This window comes from Pimephales promelas, chromosome 17 (assembly GCF_988280905.1).
Source record: "Pimephales promelas chromosome 17, fPimPro1.hap1.1, whole genome shotgun sequence".
NCBI classification, from domain to species: Eukaryota; Metazoa; Chordata; class Actinopteri; order Cypriniformes; family Leuciscidae; genus Pimephales; species Pimephales promelas.
In genome coordinates, this window is record NC_142785.1 from 6,310,836 (window position 1) to 6,337,665 (window position 26,830).

A 26,830-nucleotide genomic window follows, 5' to 3' on the forward strand; every position below is an offset into this window, starting at 1 on the left:
AAAAGAAAAAATACACATGCATTTTTTTTGATTATCATTCCCTTTAATGAAAACAAACACTCACACTCACACACTACACACAATTAGTTACTTTATGGCCTGCAACTTTTGATTGGGTCTTGTTAAAAAAATTTTATGACATAAATACAATTTAATAAAGGCAGAGGACATGCAGTTTATTTTATTGTGTTATCCAAGGAATGATAACCATGAGCTCAGTGAACTGTAAAGTAAATTAGGATTAATTGAGTTTTAATTGACTTTTTTGTTTTTAAGGATGTATCTGTATAATTATAGCAAACGGTTGAAGGTGTTCAGTATTACACAATTCTTTAAAATGCATTATTTATTGTAATTCGGGTTAGTGTTACTACAAGGATTAGTCTTACACGTGACTTTTATTTTGAAATTTTGCACACAAAAAAAAAAGAAAAAGAAAAAAAGCTGCCTGTTGTAGCAGACTTCACAGACGCTTTCCACTTTTATCCCCGTTAAACTAATCCGCTAGAGATTTTATTCAACGGCAAGGGGAGCTCGAAAAGGAGGAATAACCTTTCAACGCAGTTCAACTAGGATTGTGTATAAAATCCTTTAGAATAGTCGTGAAATAGACTGTAAACGACTCAAAGACGCGGCGAAGAACTACATGGGAACAAATATAAAAGAGCGAAGCACAGATTTCCAAGCTGAGGTAAACGGCGCTGGAATATAAACATGGATGACGGGCAGCAACGATGGCTTTGAGGAATTAAGGCCGAACCGCTTCTCGTTCTCTTTCCTTTGTCCACGCCGAATGATTTTAAATCTGAGTTTATGTTATTGGTAAGTTGCTCTTGTTTCTCTAGTTAGTAACTTAGATACTTTGTTGTTTTTTTCATACGAACTTCAACTAATAAACTAAATTGATGCTACTCTTCCAAATAAGGTCAATGTGTAACAAAAGTGAATGCTGAAAGCATTAAATATGATTTAAAGTTCACCCAAAAACAAACAACAGTCATTTAGTTATCGTCAAGTTCATTCATACCCGTATGACTTTCTTTCTTTCTTTCTCACCTGAACGTCACTGTTGACGTTCATTGTATCATTTTTCCTATAGACCATTTCAAAAGATGTAAACAACACTGGTCCAGAAGCACTTCCTGTTTCAGTTTGTAACTGTTTTCTTTATTTCACATGTAAAGAAAACATCTTAAAGATGTTTGTTTAACTTTTTGATTCAGTTTTAAATGTTCTGTTGGTTGTATTTTATCCCAGCTTTTATGTAGTGTTAAAAAACTGAAAAAGGAAGTGCTTCTGGACCAGTGTTGTTTACATCTTGTGAAATGGTCTATTCAATGTACATGAGTCAGTGTGTCAGAACATTTTTTGTGTTCTGCTGAAGAAAGAACGTCATAAATGTACATAATTATGACAAATTTAAATATCTGATAAAAAAAGTCTCGTAGCGTAAACAATGAAGGTGGCCAAATTCTACTATGTGAGATATACATTAAGTTGAAGACATGTTAACATTGTTTAATAATTTCTAATTCTTCATGCTCTGTAAATATAAGCATTGAATCCACAATTTAACATATTTTAAGTTTTTGTTAGTTGTCATGTAAATTGTCAGTGGTGTGACTGTCATCCATGTCTGAACACAGACACGCTTCTTATTTTTTGTTTCCTCAATTATTTTATAAGTTAAGGTCCAGAAAAGATGTGCACTAATCTTTATACAGTGGTAATCAATGCAAACTTTTTAGTTTTTCAATAAAGTCGGCATGAAATTAAAATGTACCCAGAATTCCTTGCATGTTTCATTAAAAAAATAAAATAAGATTTTTGAATCAAAGTATCATAGCCAGGGGTGTAACTATATCGTGTCACAAAATATCGCAATACAAGAATGCAACAATATGTATTCTGGATAGTGACAATGTATTGTGTATAGTTCTTTCTGTGAGGAAAAAAAATTAGACTCAGTACTACATTAAACTGCTATATAATGTTCAATATAATATATAATAATGCAATTGGTGAATATAGCTCTTGATAATGCAAAATGTCTTGTTCCCAGTAAAAAGTGGCCAGTACATTAAATATATATAGTCAGCGACAGAGTGAAAACATATTCGTCTAAAACAATTCTGTATTTTCATCTTCAGAATCATGAATATTTTAATCTGGTGGTGTCACATTGGGTTAGTTAGTCCAAGCCTATTCATTTACACCCACAAGCATTTTAATCAACTTTATTTTGTTAACTTTTTACTATTATGTCTTGGATATCGTTATTGCAATAACACCGTATTTTCCATTGAAATGACTGGACGAGTCTGGCGTATGTCACCAGAGAGAAGTCAATCATATCGTCCACTTAAACCCCGCCCCTTTCTTACAATTCTTACAATTGCTCGCATTCAGATCTGCCTTCATCCAATCAATAACTGATTTATGACCATGTCCTTGCATTACAATTTTTTCTTTTTTTTTTCGATAATCTGTTTTACTCGCATACTTCACAAAACGAAAGAAAATATCTGTCTCTACTTACATTTCATATAGCTATAGCTCTGGCTGATTTTAGTTTAATTCTTTGCTTGTCCACATTATTACAGAGAAATTATTCCTGATTACATCATACTGTTTCACACTCCTTTTTCCTTTCCTCTTATTAAAGGAGTAGTTCACTTTAAAAAAAAAAACTTTTGCTGATAATTTACTCACCCTCATGTCATCCAAGATGTCCATGTCATTTTCTTCAGTTGAAATGAAATTAAGGTTTTTGATGAAAACATTCCAGGATTTTCTCCATATAATGCACTTCATTGGGAACCAAATGGTTCAAGGTCCAAATGAGAGTTTCATTTCAGCTTCAAAGGGCTTCAAACGACACCAGACGATGAATAAGGGTCTTATCAAGTGAAACGGTCGCTCATTTAAAAAAATAAATAAAAAAGTTTAAGTTTATATAGCACTAACTCGCCTTGCTCTGTTCTGTGATGAGTGTTTGTGACTCTCCTGTTGAAAATCGTTCATCAAAATGAACAAATCTTTTTTCGAGTCATGACTCAAAGAGTCCTAGATAAGACCCTTATTCACAGTCTGGTGTTGTTTAAAGCCCTTTGAAGCTGCACTGAAACTCTCATTTCGACCTTGAACCGTTTGGTTCCCAATGAAGTCCATTATATGGAGAAAATCTTGGAATGTTTTCATCAAAAACCTTAATTTCTTTTCAACTGAAGAAAGAAAGACGTGGACATCTTGGATGACATGGGGGTGCGTAAATTTTCAGCAAAAGTTTTTTTTTTTTTTAACGTTTTTTTTATTTCTACATTAGACCCTCTCATTCAGCATTTTTGATCCCCATGTTGCCATATTACTGATTAGCATCCTAATCTCTCTAACGCTGCAGATTTTGAGACGTGACTTGCCCTTGTCTGATCACTTTGGGGAGGAAGTTGACAGGATGGCTCCAGGCTCGCTAGCCACAATGGCTCCTGCTGGGCCCAACATCTCCTGGTTCCCGGAGGCTCCTCTGCTCACACCAGAGCAGCCCATATTCCTCATGACCATGACGGCCCAGGCAGTGTCAGGCTTCTTTGTGTGGACGGCACTTCTAATCACTTGCCACCAGGTAAACATCCTCTAATCCAACTTGAGAATATGAACTCAGTGAAATCAGTGGATTTCATTTTTGTTTGTCATTTTGTACAGATCTACATGCATCTGCGATACTACAGATCTCCCAAGGAGCAGAGGCACATAGTGCGCATCCTCTTCATCGTACCCATATACGCCTTTGACTCCTGGCTCAGCCTTCTCTTCTTTACCAACGACCAGTACTATGTTTACTTCGACACTGTCAGGGATTGCTATGAGGGTAGGCTTTTTTCCTCTTTCAGCTGTCTTTGCATGTGGAGCTTTAAACACGACACCTTTGCAGCCCGTTTTATAGCCGACTCCTGCTAGAGCAGCTCTCTGGATCTGAGGTCAGCTGGGATTTCTAGAAGCGATTGTTGCATAGGAACCGTGTTTATCGCGCATCAGTGGAGCGGATGCACATGGATGAACTAATAAACCAGGTGTTCGTTTGACACCAGAACATTACAGTGCGGGGTTAATAACTAAAACCAAATAAAAACATTTTCATTTTATATATACTTATTTTGGTTCAGTTAGATGCCATGGTGACATTTCTCTTTTTCATTTTTGTTGAAATAGTAAAATAATTCAAACTAAATAAACTAAATCTTAATAGCAACTATATAGACATGTTTTTAAAAAAAAATCCAAAACTGAATTGAAAATAACTCAAATTAAAATAAAAATAGCACATATATTTGAATTAAAAATATTAACAAAAACTATAATCTCAGTGATACTAAAATAACGCTGGTACAGTACCATAGCAATGTTCACATTGTGTTTTTAAGTGACACAACATTTTTGTTCAAGTGGAATAATTTGATTTACAGATATATGTATTTGGATAGGCTTAATTGGGTGTTCTGTGAGACCGTTCCAAATGTGATGTGGGGCAATTAAAGTGGGAGGAGGAGATCAGTGAGCTCTTGTTCACACTAACTACTGTAGACCTTCAGCTGCACCGCTGTCGGTTTCTCGACTCCACCGCAGCAAAGCACGCTAAAGAGCAGCTGTGGCTGCAAGGTCCGTGTGCTATATATAGAGCTGAGATCCAACCTCCACTGTCACATGCAGAGATTCACACATTCCCTGGCCCACAGAGCAAGGGAAGAGGACAAATGAACACCCTCTGGGGATGCTGTGAATATTGGCACAGTTCAGTCGCTTCATAAGCTGGAGCGCAAGCCTTTAATTTATCAATTTGAGTCGCACATGCACTTTTCATACCATTTTGCTTGATTTAATTGAGTGCAACAGGTTATGGACATAAAAATACCATTCATTTTAGAAATATTATAGAAACGTCTCATGATATGACTTTTGTGATTCCAACTTAAATTTTTACGTAAAAAAAACATAAAAATGGAAAGAAATGAAATGAATACCTTTATTTATTTTTTCAGACCACAAAAGGAGAAAAAAAATCGCGATTAGTCGCATCCAAAATTAAACTTTGTGTTTACACAATATATTTGTGTCTGCTGTGCATAATTATTTTGTATATATAAATACACACACATGCATGCATATATTTAAGAAAATGTGTTATTCATATATAAAACATTTATATGTATATATAATATACATACAGTATTTAAGTGTAAATAATTCTTAAATATATGCATGCATGAATATGTATTTATATCTACAAAATTATTATACACAGGCTGCACACACACACATATATTATGTAAACAGAAACTTTTATTTTGGATGTGATTAATTGTGATTAATTGCAATTAATCTTTGCAGAGCCCTAAATCTATCTATATATATATATAATTATTTTATAATGTTTCCTGGGTTGCCCTTATAATGTTAGTTTGTTTTTTAGATAAAAAAATAGTCATAATTTAGAAATAAAAGGCATTTTCCTAGCCTGATTTCAGCCTCTGATTTGAACACTCTCTTTGAAGGGGCGTGTCTGCTGTGGGATTCAGTGGAACCGCCCACTGCTGTGATTGGCTTACATGCTTGCAAATTAAATAGCTATGTATTACATGTGAAACTCTCTCGAATACTTTTACTACAGCTATTATACGCTTTTACTATTACAGCTATCGAGATTAACGAATCGTGAGAAGTTTTTAAAGTATTTAGATCTATTCCCATCACATAAAATGTTGCTGTGATGAGCATTGAGCAGCAGTTGAAAGTTTTTTTTTTTCTTCATCCTACTAAAAGAAACGATGTGAGGTTGATATTTTAGTCACTGGCTTGTCTTACTGATGCATAAACAGTATTGAACGATTTTGAGACAAAGATTACCTGTCTGAACTTGAACAACAATTACACATCAGAAAGTGTTGCTTGGTAGCTCGATCCGAGGTCAGCTCTTGGCCCAAGTTGAGGAAACAGTCGTCAGTGAAATGTTTGGAAATTTCCAGAGAAAATAAAATTAATCCATTGTTTCTTCAGAGGCTCGGATGAAGGAACTAAAAAATACGTTTGTGTTCATGTGTACATCCAAACACTGAGCAACTGCCATGCTTCGGCTGCGCAGTTCCGCCTGTCATCGAACATGGGCTGGCTTATGCAAATGTTTGGAGTCGTACATATTAATGATCCCGACTGTTGCGTCACAGTCGGTGTTATGTGGAGATTCGCCTGTTTTTCAGGGGTGTTTTTCAAAAACCAGATTTAAGTGAATGGGAGAAAACAATGGTGTTTGAGATTCACTCTATGTCATGTCCATGTACTAAACTCTTAGTTATTTTATCTATGCCAAAATAAATAAAATTTCACATTCTAGGGCACCTTTAAGAATTCTGGAAGAAAACTAGAACATAAATAAAATATTAATTTCCATACAAAACCAAACCCTACCGTATACCCAAGAACACTTGGAATATATGATTCGTGTTGCATTGGATCATTTTTATATTTTTGGTCACTATTCACTGCAATTTTATGGCTTCAGAAAAAATTCTAAAACGGTAAAAAAAAAAAAAAAATACATAATAATTGACATTATTATTGTTTTTACTGTATTTTTGATTAAATAAATGCAAGCTTGGTGTCCATAAGAGAAATCAAACAGAGCCCCAACGTATATGAACGGTAGTGTACGTTTTGGCTTCAAATCAAAGTTTGTAATAGTTTGGTTCATCTCTGATCTGGCTGGTTTGATCCGTGCCTTAGAACTCTTATGGAGAAAATGAATGGGTAAGATACCAAGACTACTAAAAATGTATGCAACTCTGGGTGTCCTCTAATCTGGTGTAGAAAAGCACATGGTGTACTCGAGGGATGAGGAATGCTGGTATTTACTGTCTTTTTAGATTTTTTTTTCACGCCATGCCCAGACCATCACGAGGGATGTTTCGCCCTGCACCACTGTGCCATTGTTTAGCATAGCCTTTTGTTGGTGTTTGAAACTCTGATGAGGGGGTTTAGTCCGAAAGGTCCGCTGTGCTTGACTGCAAGTCCCGCAGTATGATATTAAACTGCACAAAAAAGCGTCTTCTGAGTATTTAATCCACAACCTTTCTTACTACCAAATTTATTTGCTGTTTTTGTGAGATGAAAATTGTATTCCAATGCTAATTCAATCTATCTTTGAATTTTTTCGCAGCATTTGTGATCTATAACTTCTTGAGCCTTTGTTATGAATACCTTGGAGGAGAGAGCGCTATCATGGCCGAGATCAGAGGAAAACCCATTGAGTGAGTTATTCTCCTGTGAAAAGGGATCCTGTGCCTCAGGATCAATTCTCAAGACGCTGTTGGTGCATTTATGCAACCTTTTTCCTTAATGAAACCTGTCTTTGTTTTGCTGCAGGTCCAGCTGTATTTATGGAACATGTTGTCTTTGGGGCCAGACCTACTCCATTGGCTTCCTTAGATTCTGCAAACAGGTTTGATTATTAAATGCCGTTTGCAGTCTTTGCACCTTTTTATAAATGATCCAGGTATTTTGAGTCATTTGTTTGATTCTTTTTCACAGGCCACTTTACAGTTCTGTGTGGTAAAACCCCTGATGGCCATGATTACAGTCATCCTACAGGCTTTTGGGAAGTATCGTGATGGAGACTTCAAGTATGTGCTTGTGATGTCTCTGTTAAACTGTAAAGGCACTGAATTCTTGATTTTCAACTTGTATTTCTGATCCCGCAGTGTCGCTAGCGGTTATCTGTATGTGACTATCATCTACAACATCTCCGTCAGCCTGTCCCTCTACGCACTCTTCCTGTTCTACTTTTCCACCCGAGACCTCCTCAGTCCCTACAGGCCCATGCTCAAGTTCCTCATGGTTAAATCGGTCATCTTCCTCTCCTTCTGGCAAGGTCAGCAGATCTGCTGCTTAACCACTCTATTTCTATTAAATTATGACAAATTATTATGACAAATTATATATTGTTGGAAAGGTCTAAGACTTCTTAATAAATATTCTAACCCTGTTTTGTGTTACAAATTATGTAGGAAGAGTAATTGATGAATTTATGACAAGAGTGCACCTAAAAAAATCTGCATCATAACAGGAGTTCTGACCTTTGTCACAAAAAGTCAATGCACCCACTTTTAATCATTGAAACTTCTGTTTTTATGCTAAAAGTTCATAATAAAACAAAATTTAGTATTTTTAAATAAAAAATACAAAAATATAGTATAATATTATCCTCTAAAAATTATAATATTTTATATATATATATATGCTATCCTCTAAAATATAATATTTTTTTATTGCTTTTTTATTATATCACATATTGTAGTAGTTATCATAAATTAGGTATCATTTGAAAGATTATAAACTCAGAATTCATCCTGTGAAAACCGTTTTATAATTGAACGTTGCGTTACCATAGAAACGGTACTTATTTTATCAGGCTCCTCCCCTTTTGGGCATCATTATATTTAATAATTTATGATCAAAACCTTTTCTAGTTGACAAAACGCATATTGTCAGAAAAAACGTCTGAGTCTCAAGGTTCCAAATTTTGTGACAGAATTGATATTTGGACAGAAATGTATTAATTTGTTAAGGCAGAATGTATACAACTAAATTCATTGGAATTCAATGGCACCCGATGGCTATTTTTGGTACTACGCCTAAATAAAATCTCATGGGAACTTCAATTTTTGTGATATCAACTTCAAATTTGGAATATTACTTGGTTAGATTTATGGCTTTGATTTTATAGTAATTTTAGAGTAAAAAATATTTTGTTATATTTTATATAAAATAAAAAATATATTAATATATATTACAGTGTATTTTTGTATAAATATATATGTATTTGATATATTACAGTGTATTTTTGTATAAATATATATGTATTTGATTTACTGTAAATTTAAACTTCCATAACCTTTTTATACTTTCATTTTTTGAAGTGTTTTCCAAAGCCTTCTTGAATTACAACCATTTAAGTCTGAATAGTGCATTTTAACCCCCATTCTCAAAAAGGGGGGTGACAGCTAAGGGGTTAAGAAATGTTTAACAAAAGGTCAAAATTACTAGTTACTAGTCTGATTGTCTTCGTTATTTTAAAGAAAAAGACATTTATGCTAACTAATTATTGTTTTAGGCATCTGCAAGTTATGTCAGTCCTTTAGGGACACTATCAAGTCGACCCTATATCTTTTATTTGTATTTATGTAACTTATTTTACAGAATATATAGTAAGTAGAGCTGTCGATTTAACGATTAATATTTGTAGAATAATGATTAATGCTTTTAGCGTACCCGGCCCAGATCTGTACGTCATCTCACATCGCATGCAGTTTAGTTATAAACATGATGCTGGGCAACGACTGACTGGAATACTGACTGAAAGCCTATAATACAGTTAAAATAAAAAAAAATAAAAAAACTTGTATAGGTTTTTGTTTTACATTTATAACATATGATATAGTTTTTAAGAACATTCTTTTTATTCCCCCCTAAATATCTGCACCATTGCAAATGTGATGATTTAATATAACGTTTAATACACAAGAAGTTAATATAGTGTTACGTTTTAGACGCAATATTGTCAATTTTGCGCACAATTTAGTAAAACAAGGGAACGAATAATACCATGTGCACGATTTATTTAAAACGAGGAAACGAATTAGTAAAACGTGCCGATGTATTAGTATGTCATGGGAATGAGTTGTTGGTTCATCATATTTTTTCCCGCATGTCATCTGTGGTGCTCTGTACGTAAACTGGTCATGTGATCTTGCTGGTCTTTCAGGCATGCTGCTGGCCATCCTGGAGAAGTGTGGTGCGATTCCCAAGATCAGTTCTCCTGAGGTGTCTGTTGGCGAGGGAACGGTTGCGGCTGGATACCAGAACTTCATTATTTGCATTGAGATGTTCTTTGCAGCATTGGCCTTGCGACATGCGTTTACATACAAAGTCTACATGGACAAAAGACTGGATTCCCTTGGTGAGTTTTAGACCTTTTGATCCTTTGTTAATCAACAAATTGTTTTTGTTTTTCCCCCTCTCCAATATACTGTATGTAAAACGCTTATTGTTTAAAATAAGTTTAAATACACACTACTTCAGAAGTTTGGAAAAAAGTTTTTGAAAAAAGTCTCTTGTGCTTACACAGGCTCCTTTTATTTGCTCAAAATACAGTAATGTTGTGCAATATTATTTTCTTTATATATTAAAAAATGTATTCCTGTGATGGCATTACTCTGGTCTTCAGATATGCTGATTTGATGCTCAAGAAACATTTCTTGTTATAATAATGGATGTTAAATATTGTTTAGGAAACTAATATTTTTTTTACTTTGATAAATAGAAAGTTTTTATTTATAAAAAAATAAAATATTTTATTAATTATATTATTTAAAATACTTTTTTGTAACAGTTATAAACTGTCACTTGTGGTCTATTTAATGCATCTTTTCTAAATAATATTAGTATTCATATTAGTATCACTATAATAATACAATAAGTATAAATACAAAAGAAAAATTCTTACCCCAAACTTATCAACAATAGAATATATATATATATATATATATACACACACAAATCGATGCTGTCAAATCGATTAATTGCAACATAAAAGGTTTGTGTTTATATAATGTGTGTGTATATATATATATATATATATATATGTGTGTGTGTATGTCTGTGGGTGTGTGTGTGTGTGAAGAGTTCAGATGCAAAAGCCTCTAAATGCCATTTGAAATTTTCTTCTTTAATGATGATTTTTATCAAACTTGTATATTTAAGTTCAGTAATTTCTCTTAAATAACAATTAATAGGTAATTATAATTGCCATTTAAGTGAAATCACTGAACTTAAATATACAAGTTTGATAAAAATCATCATTCTAGAAGAAAATTTCAAATGGCATTTAGAGGCTTTTGCATCTGAAGTCTTATATATATATATATATATATATGTATATATATATATATACTGGTGATAGTAAAAAAATTAGAAAATCGCAAAAGTTATCATTTTTATGATTATGGCTTGCAGCTTATGAAAACCCCAAAATGTCAGAAAATTTTAATATTACATGAAATCAATTTAAAAAAAAAAGATTTTAAATACAGAAATGTCAGCCCTCTGAAAATTATATTCATGCATATGTATTGTATGGTTATATATACTACATATATTAGTTTCACCTTTTAATTTGAATTACTGAATTCTTGAACTTTTGCATAATATTCACATTTTTCGAGTTCCACATGTATGTATGTATGTATGTATGTATGCATGTATCCACCTTATTCCTGACGACCTTACAGCGTTTTGAATTATGGGTGGCACTTCCGGTTTGGGGTTTTATATATATATATATATATATATACACACACACACAGATAATATAATAATAATAATAATATATATACACACACATATATATTATATAAACACAGACATTTATGTTAGATGCGATTAATCGATTTGACAGCACTAACACACATGTATATACAGTATACAGATTCCAGAATGTTTTATCTCTCATAACATTTTGTAAATGAAAATGGCTTGGATCTCATGACTTTTCTCTTTTCCTCTTCTGCTTTTATGTAAATCATAATTTATTCCTCAATCCATATGGCCTGTTATTTCAATGCTTCATTTTTTTTTATTTTTTTTTTTACATTTTTGCGCATCTACCTTTCATATTTTCTGAATTTTATTTTGGTCATCCCATGCAACACATCCAACCTGCCGCCCATTTCCGTCCTTTCTCTGTTTCTCATTTTCATGCTGCACTCTAAAGGCCCTGTTCCTACATATGGACAGTACGGTAGGCTACAGTTCTTGATCTTAACGCCCATCTCCTCTCTATTTGATAGTGCAGGGACAGTGAAATCTTAAAGGGATAGTTTGACCAAAAAAGAAAAGTCATTCTCGTGTTTTTTTTTCTTCTCTCTTGCCGCCATCACCCTTTAATGAAGTTCTCCGTCCTTCTCAAGGTCGCTGTGCCCCCATGAAGAGCATCTCCAGCAGCTTGAAGGAGACCATGAATCCTGGAGACATGGTTCAGGATGCAATCCACAATTTCTCCCCAGCCTACCAACAGTACACCCAGCAATCCACCCTGGAGCAGGGAGTCCCCGCGCCGCCCATATCCCGTAATCACAACAGCTTGAGCGCCCGGGACAATGAGAAAACCCTGCTGCTTAGCTCTGATGATGAGTTTTAACTCTCTTCCCATCGTCCCGAACGAAGGTACTCCGTAAGGGACTGTTTACTGCTGTGGTAGTGGGATGATGAGGTTGAGAAAACGTAGGGACAGGTTATTAAAGGACCATCTTAAGCCAGTAGAGACATTCTAGTGCAGTAGAATATGAAATTAAGCTGCTTATGCTTAGTCGTTAAAACAATGTTGTTTATACAAAGACTTACATAAATCATTCATCTATACGTTTGCATTTTTGGCCAAATTTTGAAATCCTACATGGTCTGACTTTTCAGCGTTTGAATTGATGTATTTTTTTAAGCTTCTAGTTTTACATCGTGGATGTTTGCACATCCCAGCATATTTATAAAGGAGGGCCGTTCAGTAGGAATGTTTCCGTTTGTGATTCACAAGTTCAAGTGCACCTTTGCTTTCCGTTCGTCAGTGTTTATAGCTCTCCCAGTGATTACAGCTGACAATAAGACAGCACAGTGACAGTAGAGGCAGTACCAGCTGTTTAAACACACCGTTGTTGTTTTGACGGATGATTTAAGGGACGGGGAGAGGTTGATGGTCCACGATAAAATTATAGATTTATGCAGTCTGGATTATATGGCTGTAATTGAAGCATTACTCGTCTGGTGCAGATTAGCACAAGCTTTTGTCAAAGTGTGACCATGGCTGAAAAACATCTTTCTAGGTTAGCTGAGAGCGGTTTAAAAATAGATTTAGGTTATGCTTCTGAGAGTGTACGCTAGATTTCCACAGAGAAGGGAGTTGAAAGCAGGGATAGTTCACCCAAAAAATGAAAATTGGCATCATTTAGTTGCTGTCAAGTTGTTCAAAACCTGTATGAGTTTCTTTCTTCTGTTGAACACAAAAGACGATATTTTGAAGAATGTTGGACACTCATGGACAGAAATATAATTGTATATAAGTCAATGGTTGGCATCCAACATTCTTCAAAATATCTTATTTTGTGTTCGGCAGGAGAAAGAAACTCATACAGGTTGAGGGTGAGTAAATGATGTCAAAATGTACATTTTTGGGTGAACTATCCCTTTAATAGGCATTGTTCCGAGATATCCCACTAGAGGGAGGCATTTCTCACAGTTCATCCCCTTTATCTTTATGGGACACGCCTGTTATTTCTGACCCTTTGAGAGCCACACCAAAGTCTCTCCCATTCTTTAGAAGCTCCCGCCATTGCGTTTCACCTCAGATAGCAGTAGGCCTTTGATAACCAAGCGTGAAGCTTGCAGTTGGTTATGTAGCATCATCGGAGTTACTTATTAACTGTCCTACGCTTTTATTGGTGCGATAGAGACCAGTATAAACACAATGCAGCTGGAACCAAGTACGAGTATGTATGGTACCTGCTTATAGTTATTATGTTAGTGTTTTGCAGTGTATTCTTTGTAAGGGGAGGGCTTATTTTAATAATATAGACGTCACCGTAACTTGCACTAAGCAGTTTTGTATATTTAGACTATTTTGGCAAGCTATTTGTGTATGTTTTTGTTCAGAGAGTGGTTTAAAGTAACATAGGAAGCGCTATTACATTTAAAAATATATATATTTTGTGGAAACATATTTTGAAGTTACACTAAGACATTCTTTGTACTGTCCGAGCATTATGTATTACTATGTCAAAGATTTTGCTTCTATTTTTTTCCCCTTGATGCTCTGACCTAGGAAACAATAAAGAATTTTGTCTGTAAATATCTGCGCGATAGTTTTCACTCAATGAACACATGTCATTCTATGTACAATATATACAACATTTATTTCAATTAAATGATATAAAATAGACAATGAATTTACCATAGAAAAATACAGATAATAAATACAAACGTCAATTTTTTTTTTTTTTTTTGTGTGCTCTGCCCTCTTAAAAAACATTCGGCACATTGTTCTGAAGCACAAGTGTCACGGGCATGATATTACCGAGTTAGATTCTCAGTAATGACGATGACATTGCTAACTGCACTTAATTAGAAAATCACCAGAGATATCCACGTTTAACATGGCCGATCATTACTGATCATACAGCATTACCCCGTTTACTGGAATAAACCAGGCATGTAGTTAACAAAAGTCATCTCAACAACCATGGGTTAATGTACATGTGATATCATTTTTGTCTTTCACTTTCCCTCTGTCACTTTCTTATCCTCCTTTTTTTCCTCCCATGTGAGCCACAAGTGCTCACTTCTCCTTCTGGCTGCCCTCTTCCGTATTTTTCTCTAATTTCACATCTTCCACAGATTCCCCTTCCACTCTCCTTTCCTTCTAATGGTATTTTTTTTAATATTCCAGCTTTCCAAAATATTCAGATACGTTTTTAATCATAAATAGCAAATAATATATATGGTCTTGGTTTTAAATACAAAAATACCACTACAAACAAGTCGCTCTAATATTAGTACAAATATGACCCTCACACATACTGAATCATATTACAAGTAATGGGGCTTTATACCTTAACATTACTATACTAATAACTCATTACAACAAGTAAACAAACAAACAAACAAAAAAAAAACACAATAATTAAAAGAATGACCCCAAACTAGTCAAACAGAAGTAGTATATAGACAGATCACAGCACAAAATTACCTTCAAACATCTCGTTTGGAACACAAATAAAATAGCTTTTATGTCTGTTGTTGAACATTTGTCTTTTATACAAACATTAAAATATATAAATGGCATGTATCAATAGTTCTGCAAGTTCTCTAGTCCCATGATGATACATTAATACCAAGGAGATATTCCAGCAAAACTAACTAGCTTCTGAAATGTCGGTGGTCCCACATGATAACAAGTATTAGGACTATTTTTTTTTAATGTATCACCACCCAGAAAGCACAGTAATGGGCATAGAAATAGCAGAATGCTATCATTAGCAATAGCTTTGTGCAGACTTCTACACTTGTCATGATATTTGAGGCCACAACAACAGTACTGAGATTATTCTTGGACATTTATTAGACTGTATTCAGTCTGTGTGTTTATATATGTAAGTGAATCTGCAATTCCCAAGTGGTACTTGTTTTTCTTCCTGTATACGAGTATACATGGTCCTGTCTGTCTGTCTGTCGCGATCATACTGTGTACCTACGTGTGTCTCCATGCGAGCGCGGGGCTCTAGGATGCTCCCTGCTCTCTAGGGGTGTGCACCTGCTGCGGTGTCTTCACTATGGTGATGACGGAGGCTGTGTTTAGACGGGGCGTGGTGGCGAGCAGACTGCCTCCTCCAGATTCCAAACCTCTGGCGAAGCGTTGGAGGGCAGCGAGACGAGCGCCCAACCCTTCCAGCTCTCGCCTCATGCCTGCGTTCTCTGCGCCCAGCCGCTCCACCTCCCGCTGCAGCTCCTTCTTCTGCTGCTCCAGGGCCTCCCGCTGGGACACGCGCTTCACCCGGCAGCTCGCCGCGTAGCCGCGGTTTTTCAGCGTGCGCCGCCTCTGCTTCAGCTTCTGCACCTCCTCGCGTGACAAACCGCGTAAGTGCATGTTGAGCTCGCGCACCGATAACGACATGAGCTCGCTGTCGCTCAGCACTGGGACGTTCTCCCCGCATTCCCTCTTCACCTGAAACAATGGGACAGTCGTGTGAAGCAAAACTAAACGTACTTGATCAGGGTTAAACTTTTGATTTAATCAAAAGTGATATTTTAGATCCAATTAGTATGGACTAGAAAAATATTCACTACACCAGTGGTTCTCAAACTTTTTCAGGAGGAGGCCCCCTTGTGTAGGGTGAATCATTTTGTGGCCCCCCAAAAGAAAACTCATAACGAAAACATCCTCAAACGTACAATTGTACTTACAAATTTTAGATTGTACCAAAAACAAATGAATTTGTACAATGCTGGAACAACAGTTCTGTTTGTAGCTTTATGTCTTTGAATATACAAAATTAGTTAAACTGTACATTTCATTAAATATAACAATTTTTTATAAAAAATGGTTTTGACAGTTAACAATAATATTGTCTGAAAAGTGCAACAAAAGTATTGAATACTGAACATTTGTGATGTTCATAGTAAAACACTGAAAAATTAATTTGCTGATTGTAAAAAAGTGCATTAAACTTCTTACATTTTAAGGTAGTAAATGACAGTGGCTCAAGTTTGGTTTGCAATTTTGAACAGCAATCTGTTTTTTCAGCAAGAAACAAAAAAAATTCTACTCTACTTAAAGAAATAGTTTTTCAATATAGAAGACATACAATTTTATACAAGTTTTACAATATAAAATAAATCATGCAATGCAGATTTCACATAGGACAATACAAACTTACATACAGGTAAAATCATTTTTTAAAATAATTTCATATTCTAGAATTTCTTTGCGGCCCCCCTAGCGCCATATAGTGGGCCCCCAGTTTGAGAACCGCTGCACTACACACATTCTGTAACACTTTACAATAAGGCTCATTCTTAACTAACATGAACTAACAATGAGCAATATATTTGTTACAATATTTATTAATCTTTGTTAATGTTAGTCAATACTGCTGTTCATTGTTCGTTCACAGTCCATTAACTAATGTTAACAGATCCAACCTTTGATTTTAATAACGTATTAGTAAATGTTGACAGTAATATGAACTAAGATTAATAAATGCTGAAGAAGTGTCGTTCATTCTTAGTTTAACTAAGGTAGTTAACTAATGTTAAATAATGAACCTTATTGTAAAGTGTTACCCAAATTTCCCAAAGTTTATAGGTTTGAACTCTTTTCCATTACTTTTACAGCCCTGCTTGTACCATAATTTTTCATTTAAATGTCTTTGGTTGCCAGAAAAAATACAGGTATTACAGAATGTAAAACTGGTGCCGGTATCCACCTTTTTAACGTAAGAACAGCCACGGCCATTTGTAACTTGAATGCAAGGCTTTCATTGTCATCCACTTCGTTATTCTAGCTGTACAAAAACAGGCCTATATGCTACTAGATAATAAAAACTTTTATTTTAATGTATTATCATATTCAGAAACACACTGGTTTGTAGCGGAAATAGTTTTAAAGTTTACGTTGCACCTTATTCTTCTTGTTATTTACTTGTAATTTTTGCACAATCACACAAAATAACTTACTTCTGCTTTAGAAAATAAGGTGGATATTTTTTCAACTTACTTACTGTACATTTCCTTGAGTGATTTAATGTTAATATACCCAAGTGGTCTTTTTAATGTAAAATGTACTGATAACCACCATAATAATACAAGTGGTTCTCTAGAGTTGCTGGTCCATAAAACATGGCCAGAATTTGTATATAGACAATATACACGCACACAAAAACACCATCAGTGTCACACACCTGACACTAAAACAATGCAGTAAACGCTAAAGAAAATGTAACTCAAAACATTATAATGTACATTACCAATAACGGTGACTACTGGGGAATGTCCTTTTACTGTGAATTATACAGATTTTACCAGCAACTTTTACAGTACAATTACATATGAAGCGATATTACACCATTTTTTAAAAAAAATCTTATTTTTGTCATTTTTGCCTTCATTATGACAGGACAGTTAGTTGACAGGAAGCAAAGTTAGAGAGAGAGGGGGATAGGATCTGGAAAGGTCCACGAGCCGGGACTCAAACTCGGGAGGCCCGAAGCACAACTGCGCTAACTGTCTGTGCACTGCCAATAAGGCTACTGGCGCCGACACACAATAGACAGTTTAAGTGTAAATGGTAAGGTAACTTAGTTAACCAATTAACAGGTTTTTACTGTAGCATTTTACAGTGTTTTTTTATTACAAACATTTTCTCAGTGTGTGACAAAAAAAAAAGTGCATTCAGTAAAATGATCTTTACCTTGAGGGCTTTACTAGCTCTGCCGTCTGAAGTCATTGTCTGGTTTTTATATTTCCCTGAATGTATCCCTGAAACCTGTAAATACCAAAAATAACAGATTAACATCAAATTAATGTTATATAAAGACCCAATGTATTGTGAATAGTCAAAGCTAAAGGCTCGACACAGGGAACTGACTATATTCACAATGCTGCAAAAAGCCTTTTTTTACTTTCATAAAAACAATTTGAATGACTAAACTTTTTCATTAAAATGTTATTTTATTAAACAAATTTAAGTGACAGTGACATCTTCCGCTTGAAGAGATGCACACTAACATAACAGCGAACGTTATTATACAACAGAAATGACAATCTGCTATGCGAGATGCGCCATGACGTGATAATTAGTCTTTTAGTCGATATGTCTGCCGATAGTTGGCTTTTTTCGCATAGATCTTTTTTTTTTTTTTTTTTTTTTTACATTTCTTTATTTCTGAACAATACTATAATGGTAATAAAGAATCAAGGAGTTGAAATATAAAGGCCAGTTCACACCAAGAAAAATAACGATAACTATATTCGCATCCACACCGATATTTAGTCGTCTGCCCTTTAAAGGAGTAGGAAACTCTCATTTGGACCTTGAACCGTTTGGTTTCCAATGGTTTCCATTATATGGAGAAAATCCTGGAATGTTTATCAAAAACCTTAATTTCTTTTCGACTGAAGAAAGAATGACATGGACATCTTGGATGACATGGGGGTGAGTAAATTATCAGCAAAAGTTTTTTTTTAAAGTGAACTATTGCTTTAAATACCCTGGCTCTTTAAATCTGGAAGAATTCTGGTTGTTTGCCTGTCAGTGTTTTGTTTTTAACATTCATCAGATGGGGATAAAAATTATTCCAATGATATTGTTTCTCTGTGCCATTATCGTTATAGTTTTAGTGTGGACTCGATTTTGAAAACGATTACTATATTGTTATAGTTATTGTCCTTGGTGTAAAGTGGCCTTAAATTTTAATTTTACAGATTCATTTTTAATGTTTTTTTTTTTTACATTTTCCAATTAATAATTTATTAAAATGTACAATTAATATAAATTTAATTCCAGCAATTGTTATGCGTGCTATTTAATATCTTTAAATAAATAATGTGATATATTTCGCCTTTGTATTTTTAAGATATCGGCATCAGCCATCAAACAAAAATCCATATTGGTCGACCCGAACAGGTGTATCGCGTCATAGCTGATCGTGGGTTACAATTCTTGCTTCCATATTTTCTAAATCTAGACTCGACTTCCCGTATCCAAACTGTAGCACTTTTTTTCTTGACAGTGAATCATGCCTGGTCAAAGTCCAGATGAAGAAGTAAACGCTGCTGACCATGAGTTTCCCGTCATGTGTGGGAAGTGCACCTATCATCCGCGAGCTGCCTCAAATAACCGCCTGAGCTTTTCCACAGAGTCACAGTGATTCAGCACAAGTCCTCCATTCCTGTCTTCGAAGCTGCTCAACTTACTTTTTATATTTCATGTTTTACAAAATTGATAAAATTCCCAGTTACTTAGTCACAACAAATATTATCACTCAGATATAAAATTCTCTCTCATTAAACACAGATAGACGATTTAGTGAACAACAAAAGTCTTGGGCTGTCGTTTCCCCCCAAACGTCTTCATTTAACGTTATTACATGCTCCAAAAATAAACATTGCGTTACGTACACAGCGACAATTTAATATAAATCTTTAAAAAAATACAAGTAACCTAATATATAAAACATAATCAAGCGGTGTGACAACGTAGGAATTCGTTTACGGTATGAAATATCTCCAGTTCAAACCGAACCAAGACATTGCTGACTAGTCGTTTCTCATAGTAAACAACATGCACGTTTAGCGTAGTTTCTAAGGATAATACATATTTTGTTTTTATAAACATATACGGTATATATAAAGCTTATACATTTTAACGGTCTGAATCGACGACATCTACTACGCAGCTATTTCCTTATTACGCGTTAGCTTGTTGCTACATCTAACATCGTGATAAAAACACAGGCGATATGAGCTCATGATGACTAATACTATTAAAATGTATAATATACTACTCCAAATCACCTTAATACAACATTTAAGGTATAACAGAATCAATTGTGGATATTATGTTGAAACAAACACTGACTGCATGTTCGTTACTACAGCAGCTTTGCTAACACCCCTCCGTTTCCTTAGTGTAAACAAATGTCGAAAGGAGGAAAAACAACTGAAAATCTTGCCTGGTGTTGATTTGCCCCTCTTCGCTGATTTCAAACGAGGATGAATATTGTTCTGTCCACGATTCTCACTAACTTACTGGTCCGGTATTTCGACTGACATGTACGTTATCGCAGCACGGCCCGTGTTTAGACAGACTAGAGAGCTAAACGCCTTTTTCCCGGAATCAGTCCTCCATCAGCGGGCTGGATCCTTTCATTCATAAAAAACACACACACACAAGATGACTCAAGCCTTTAAGAATGAGGGCGGGACCTCAGCGCACAAAAATATCAGTCAACAACCTTGTGAAACTTCTTTTTATTAACCCATTTAATCCCAGTGATATTTAGGTTTATGTTTAAGGTCTAAGAAAAGAGTTGATGTATTTTACAATGAAAGTGCAAACCCAGATAGCACTGAACGTCTTGCCGACGTTGGCAATTGGAGGGCACCAGCGGCAAAGTATCGGGAGGGGATTTTCCCCTGCACAACAAAAAACTTTGGTGGGTAAACCATCGGCGGGCCGCGGGATGAATAGACACTTTAAATGCACAACTCCGGAGATCGGTGGAGGAACCGTGATGAACCATTTTGCCGATCCCGCTTCTATTTTTTTAAATAAATAATATCTGCGCAACCGTTGGTCCACATCAAGACCTTCACGCGCGTGCACACGTTTTTATGACGGTGCGCTATGCGCGTGAGTGATCTCAGCATCGTCTACACTACAGCCTACAGCTAAGTCTACAGCAACGGACTCTGTGAGTATGTTTATCCTTTTCAAACACACCGTTTTCAGGCCAGTAAGTGTTTATTTTGTTTTATGTACTTATTTTTTCATTGAAAAATATAATTTTGTTAGAAAACGTCGAGTTTTCTGAGAAATGTTTACGATACGGATGACAGAGATTGGCGGCGGAGGATCAACAGTTATTTTCTAACTGTTGACTTTAGTAATTATTAACTGTTTTATGTTCTCGCATTAAATATTTTCAATTAGTTATTTTTGACAGTAGCCTATGTATTTTTAGACATGAGGGGAACTCGTTTTTCGTCAGTCTGAGGATAACCTAAAACACTCAGGCTAAACTAATAAACGGTCATAAAACTATGGACTGACTTTTTTCCAAACAATCATACATCTGTCCATTTATAATATTAACCCCTTACACTCAAGGGATTTTTAATTATTTTGTTTAAGTGACATATGCTTAAAATTAAAGCAGCTCTTTTGTTGTGCGTTTACCGTGAAAAGTAGACCTGTCAATCAAAGACCTAGTTTAGTACAAGCGCGCATGCCACTAGACAGTCATACAAAGAAGTGGTTAGCTATAGTAAAGTGATAGTAAGTAAAGACACACAGCTATTCATAAAAAATAGAGCCTTAACCTTTGTTAAACAAAATAGAATGGTCTTTTCTGTTTTTTTCAGTGAGTGATTGATCTAGAAGTCATCCTACAGTTCTGAATTGCCATTTTCTTAACATACTGTTTTAGTTAATAAAGATAAATTGAGTGCACATTAATTCACAAAGGCATTTGCAATATATTTGACTCCTTTTCATGTTTCGTCTTTTTCTCAACAGGAGCTACATACACCCCAAAGGCTCTTTTCAGAGCCCAGGCCCATTTTGCACAGCGTCTTTGCCTTTGTACAGTAAGTATGTGTTTTAATTGACCTCAAAGACAACTGAAACACTATCTTTAACTAATCTAGTTAAAAGTTATTTTGCACATGATTTCCATTACACGAGAGTAGATGTTAAAACTTCATGCAGATTTGTACTCGGCTTTCGCCAAGATTAGCACAAACTAAGACGTAGCTTTATAGTAAACTATGCTTCTCCATCCATTTACACTTCTTTCCATATGTTGGTGTGACTCCCCTTCTGTCCGGCATTACGGCTGGAACTACAGTATGGTCTTCCCAGTGGACCAGCACCACATCCATCTGGATTGAGACGAGTAGGGGACATCTCTAGGATCTTCACATATTGATACACACGTATGTAATAACTTTCCCCTGTTTGCTTGTCTTGATTATTGGCATCCTAAGATCCTAAAAAATGTGACCTTTACCTGTCTCTGCCTTTACTGTCTGTACTATTAATTTTGCATCAGGAAAGCCTATACCTTATAGTGGAGCGAGTGGACTAGTAGCAAAGGAATGGTTTACAGGTAGGCCAGGGCAGTAATGTAGTGGAAATATTTATCTTTGACCTAAATAAGGCTACTGGAGAACTCCATTGTCAACATCATGTTAATGCTGAGTGCTGTAACGTTGCAAATTTTATGTTTATGTTGGTATAGATATTTGTCAACTGTCTATCACTGACAATAAAAGGTATTTTTTGTCACTCAGCAAATATGATAGAGGCATGGCAAACTCAAATTTTTCTGGACACGATAATTTACATTTGCATGCTTGTTTATTTTCCTCGTCGTCTCTCTCTGTCTCTCTATACCAAAGAGACTGGATGACAAACTCTCGGTTCCTTAGCGTGAACTAGAGCTTAGATTCTCTGACCGAGCAAGGACTTGACCCGACCTGGGCTGACACTATCCTCGGGTCGGGCCTTAGATCTAGAGACGTGCACTCCCAACGCAATAGAGTGCGGCGCTGCACTAGATTCGATGGCCGAGTGCAAGCGGTAATGCACTCACTCTGTGTGTGCGGGTTGCGGGAGAATAAACCGATTTGCGGTACTCCCGCAAACTAGAAATATTTATTTATAAAACATATAAAAACTAATAGATTTTTAGTCATCTGCAAGAACAACTAAAACAAAGTAGTAACGATTTACAGGCTAGAGTTTCTATTTATAACATGTTTGCATTATTGAGCGATGTAGCCAATCACATGTTGATTTCTTGAACGCCAATCAGAAGCATTTAAGATATACTTCCCTCACTGCTCAAAACAGACTTTTTTTATTCAGTGCTGAATTCTGTATGCTGGCAAATCCTCTAATTATAACAAACAAAGTGTAGCCTAGATATTATATGAGATTCATTGTGCAGTCAGCTTCATTGGTAATAACAGAGATGAGTGAGATCGTGATGAACTGTCAGCTTTTTTGGAATTATTAAGGGAGCCCATTCAGTCATGCCAGACAATGCACGCAGTAGCTGCTTGCTTTATGTTAAATTAACAGTGGTTTGTGCGTTAATGTTTTAATAACAAATAATTTAGGGTATGGTCGGGTTTTGTTTACAACCATTTTATTTGTATTTTGGCTATTTATTCAAGTGCATTTTCTGTTAACCGGGACATTGCTTTTATTGTTTTTTGGTTGTTTTGTTCATTTATTTTGTATATTTAAAATGTTTTCCAATTTCAGTGAGCTTCATATGTTTTTTGACTTTTTGATCATCCTCTTTGTATCACACAGAGTATGTCACCCATGTCATATTTCTCTCGATGTGATCAATATGATAACTAATCTTTGTAAAAACGTTTCATTTACAGACCATTGCAACTTAGATCACCATCACCACCACCATCCCCTGCATCAGACACCCTAAATCGTGCCCTTCATCAGACACCCTACAGTAAATGCACCACAAACAACACAGGCAAAGAAGAAGAAAACGCACGACAAATCTCCTCCAGCCCATCCCACATCATCGTATAGTAAAGGTAAGTGTCCCCTCTGTAGTAAACTGCATCAGGTCGCTAAACTCAAGTAGACACAGTGTACTGCACAGGTCCACAGCGCATACCATAGTTTGGTGTTCCAGATATGATTTTGGAGTTTATATTGGTAGTGTGATAAGTTAGCCAAGGTATCTTTCCAAGAGGCCGCAGTTAATATTCAAGAAGGAGGACTGGAGGACTGATATGGAAGCACATGGGTAGCAATATTCAATTTGAAATGTAATATGCAAAATGACAATGCAATATGTAAAATGGCATTGCATTGTGTATTTAAATTTATATTTTACATTCTAGCAACGTTTGTTGCAAAATGAAAATGAAATTACATAATTTACATTTGCCATTTCATACACTAGTTTTAATATGCATATTGAAATGCTTTATAAGTGTCAAAATTAAAATGAAAATGCATTACAGAAATGATTAGATATGTGTAACATGTTCAAGCAAAAACTGTGGCAAATTTAATGATCATTCAAATGTTACTTTTCTTAATTGCGTTTACACTCACAGTCAAGACACTTGCGATGAAATTAATCAAATTAAATCATGAAATTAATTTTCATTCAAATTGAATATTGCTACCCATGTGCTTCCATAGACTGAAGGCTTCCTGACTGTAAGCTATTTAAGACGCAGACAAAGAACACACTGACACACACTCGCAAACACACACACAAACACATATAGAGCACAGCACAGTTCTATGCAAAGTGGGGAATGACAGAAAAAGTTTGAGAACCACTGATGTGGAGTGACACTGGGTTAGCTCTGTTATTTTGACATGGGTTAAGATGAGTTGCTGCTGATAGAAATGTGTGGCAATTACTCAGCTCACTGACATTAGTTTATATAATTGTGATAAACTTGACTTACTGTTCACTCCAATAATTTGGTTTTTCTCTATTTTCTAGTGACGCCGCCGGATAATAATGACGGCCTGTGTGCTTTGCAGCCTTTTCCAGGGATCCTTCAGAGGACTAACAATGGTACGATATTTTATATGTAATGTATGCTACTGCACTTCTTACTCAGAACATCAGACTAAATTAGTAAAAGTATAAATTTGCTTTATTTATTTTTTATTTTGTTTCGTTTAGGTGCTGTGTTAAGAAATCCTACCCAACAAAATTCCACTGAGGCAGATGTAGAGATGACTGCGAGAAACTGGCTGCGGCTGAGGAGGGACAGGAAGCAAGAGGGCGAGCATCTTAAAGTGAAATAATTGATTGGACTGATTTTTCCTGTTTACCTATTTTGGAGGGAATTTCTTTTTGTTGTTGTACTTTTCTATGTGTGATTTGATGAGTGTTAAAATAAATGATACTGCTTTTGCAAAAACAAAAGTAAAAAATAAATGTTCAAGGTCATCTTCCGGTGCTCTCATTTTTATTATTTATCCTGGAAAACTCCTAGCTTAATTTGCATGACCATCAAACTTAATTTTAATATCACTGATCCATTCATTTTTTATGTTAGACTGACATTTCCCAGGTAGTCAGACTGTGTTTGAAATAGGCTACACCCTACACAAACAATCACTAACTTTCAATTTAACTTTCACTTCAATTTCATTTCAATTTAATTGCAATTGTCAAAATTGTTAGGGAAGAAATGTTACGATTAACAAATCATATTGTTATTGATTGTTGATAGACAATAGGCAACCTGTGTCCTTGGAACAATCTGACAGCAGTTAGCCTAAACAAATCAATAATTAGACATAACGGTGGGATCCTACTAGAGCGGCGAAAAACATTCAGAAGCCTCGTTACCTTTGACTTAACACCGGAACAGCTGATTTTCAAGCATGCTGTGCCCTTTCCAGTGATGCAGACGAAAATCAGCTGTTCCAGTATTAAGTCAAAGGGAGCGAGGCAGGCGTCTGAATGTTTTCCCTGCTCTAGTGGGATCGCGCTGAATAGGTCATAATAATTATATCGGGTATACGTTGGCTCACGGTCGGCGATCATGTCGGGTATACGTTGGCTCGCGGTCGGCGATCGTTCTAAAACCACCGTCTTCCCAATGTCTTGCCGATTAGCTACCGATCTCCATAAGACATCTTACCGAGGCACTTTATGTCGGGCAGCCACGCGCGCCCCAACGTCGGCACGATCTAATTTGTTGTCTGGGAACTGTCAATAATATTTACACGGTTTGCGCACAGCCGTTTAGAATGTACCATCCCCAAAAATGTAGGCCTATCTAAGGATAATCAATCTCTTAATAAAAGTTTCTTTCATTTTAAGCTACTACATGCTGTTTTTTTAAGCTTACATGTATTGTATCATTTTAACATTTCAATTCCCTTAAAGGGATAGTTCACCCAATTGTTTTTTAATTTTGTCATGCTCAAGTTGTTCCAAATCTGTATGAGTTTCTTTAATCAAACAGTTGACGGCACCCATAGACTTCCATATGAAAACAACAACAACAACAAAACTAAATCAATGGGTGCTATCATACCAACATCCTTTAAATATCTTCTTTTGTGTTTAACAGAAGAAAGAAACTCTGGACTCTGTCTGGAACAACATGAGGGTGAGTAAATGATGACAACATTTTAATTTTGCGGTGAACTATCCCTTTACACGTTTGAATTTAAATGATGAAATTGGTAGAAATTTGTATGAAAAAAGCTACATAAAAGTAAAAAAACAAAAAACAAACAAAAAAAAACATGTAAAACAAGCATATGTAAAACATTCATACAGCTGCCAATTTTTTATTTTAAAGCTTTTAAGGTAATACTTTTCTTTTTCCTATAAATCACGATTACAATACAATTGATTTGTGATCAATGGGGCAACACAGACAGACCTTTATTTTTAAACAATTAACTAATTGTATTTACACATTATTGTTACAT

The 26,830-nt window shown here is 35.5% G+C and overlaps 2 protein-coding genes and 1 long non-coding RNA gene across 7 annotated transcripts; 2 read left to right on the top strand and 1 right to left on the bottom strand.

The window, feature by feature from the left end:
• Nucleotides 1-446: 446 nt before the first annotated feature.
• On the top strand, nt 447-14,765 carry tmem184ba (transmembrane protein 184ba). Of its 3 annotated transcripts, XM_039685362.2 has the most exons (10): nt 447-822; nt 3,401-3,622; nt 3,703-3,868; nt 7,208-7,298; nt 7,414-7,489; nt 7,579-7,670; nt 7,749-7,918; nt 9,812-10,006; nt 11,819-11,845; nt 12,015-14,765. In XM_039685362.2, exons 1-10 carry the CDS (start codon nt 814-816, stop codon nt 12,242-12,244), a joined length of 1,278 nt encoding a protein of 425 aa, XP_039541296.2. In that variant the 5' UTR covers nt 447-813; the 3' UTR covers nt 12,245-14,765. The 3 variants fall into 3 exon arrangements, with proteins under 3 accessions (XP_039541296.2, XP_088977957.1, XP_039541297.2); XM_089121831.1 differs by lacking the exon at nt 11,819-11,845 and having other exon boundaries at nt 11,997-14,765; XM_039685363.2 differs by lacking the exon at nt 11,819-11,845 and having other exon boundaries at nt 448-822.
• On the bottom strand, nt 13,988-20,531 carry maff (MAF bZIP transcription factor F). Its single transcript, XM_039685364.2, has 3 exons — nt 20,322-20,531; nt 18,059-18,133; nt 13,988-15,814 (listed from the first exon to the last, which is right to left on the bottom strand). Exons 2-3 carry the CDS (start codon nt 18,092-18,094, stop codon nt 15,371-15,373), a joined length of 480 nt encoding a protein of 159 aa, XP_039541298.1. The 5' UTR covers nt 18,095-18,133; nt 20,322-20,531; the 3' UTR covers nt 13,988-15,370.
• Nucleotides 20,532-20,704: 173 nt separating this feature from the next.
• LOC120466962 (uncharacterized) lies at nt 20,705-25,328 on the top strand. Of its 3 annotated transcripts, none has more exons than XR_016146999.1 (6): nt 20,705-21,062; nt 21,887-21,961; nt 22,218-22,305; nt 23,770-23,940; nt 24,873-24,947; nt 25,059-25,328. It is a non-coding gene; the product is annotated as an uncharacterized LOC120466962 (long non-coding RNA). The 3 variants fall into 3 exon arrangements; XR_016147000.1 differs by having other exon boundaries at nt 21,887-21,957; XR_016146998.1 differs by having other exon boundaries at nt 21,887-22,305.
• The last annotated feature ends 1,502 nt before the right edge of the window (nt 25,329-26,830 follow it).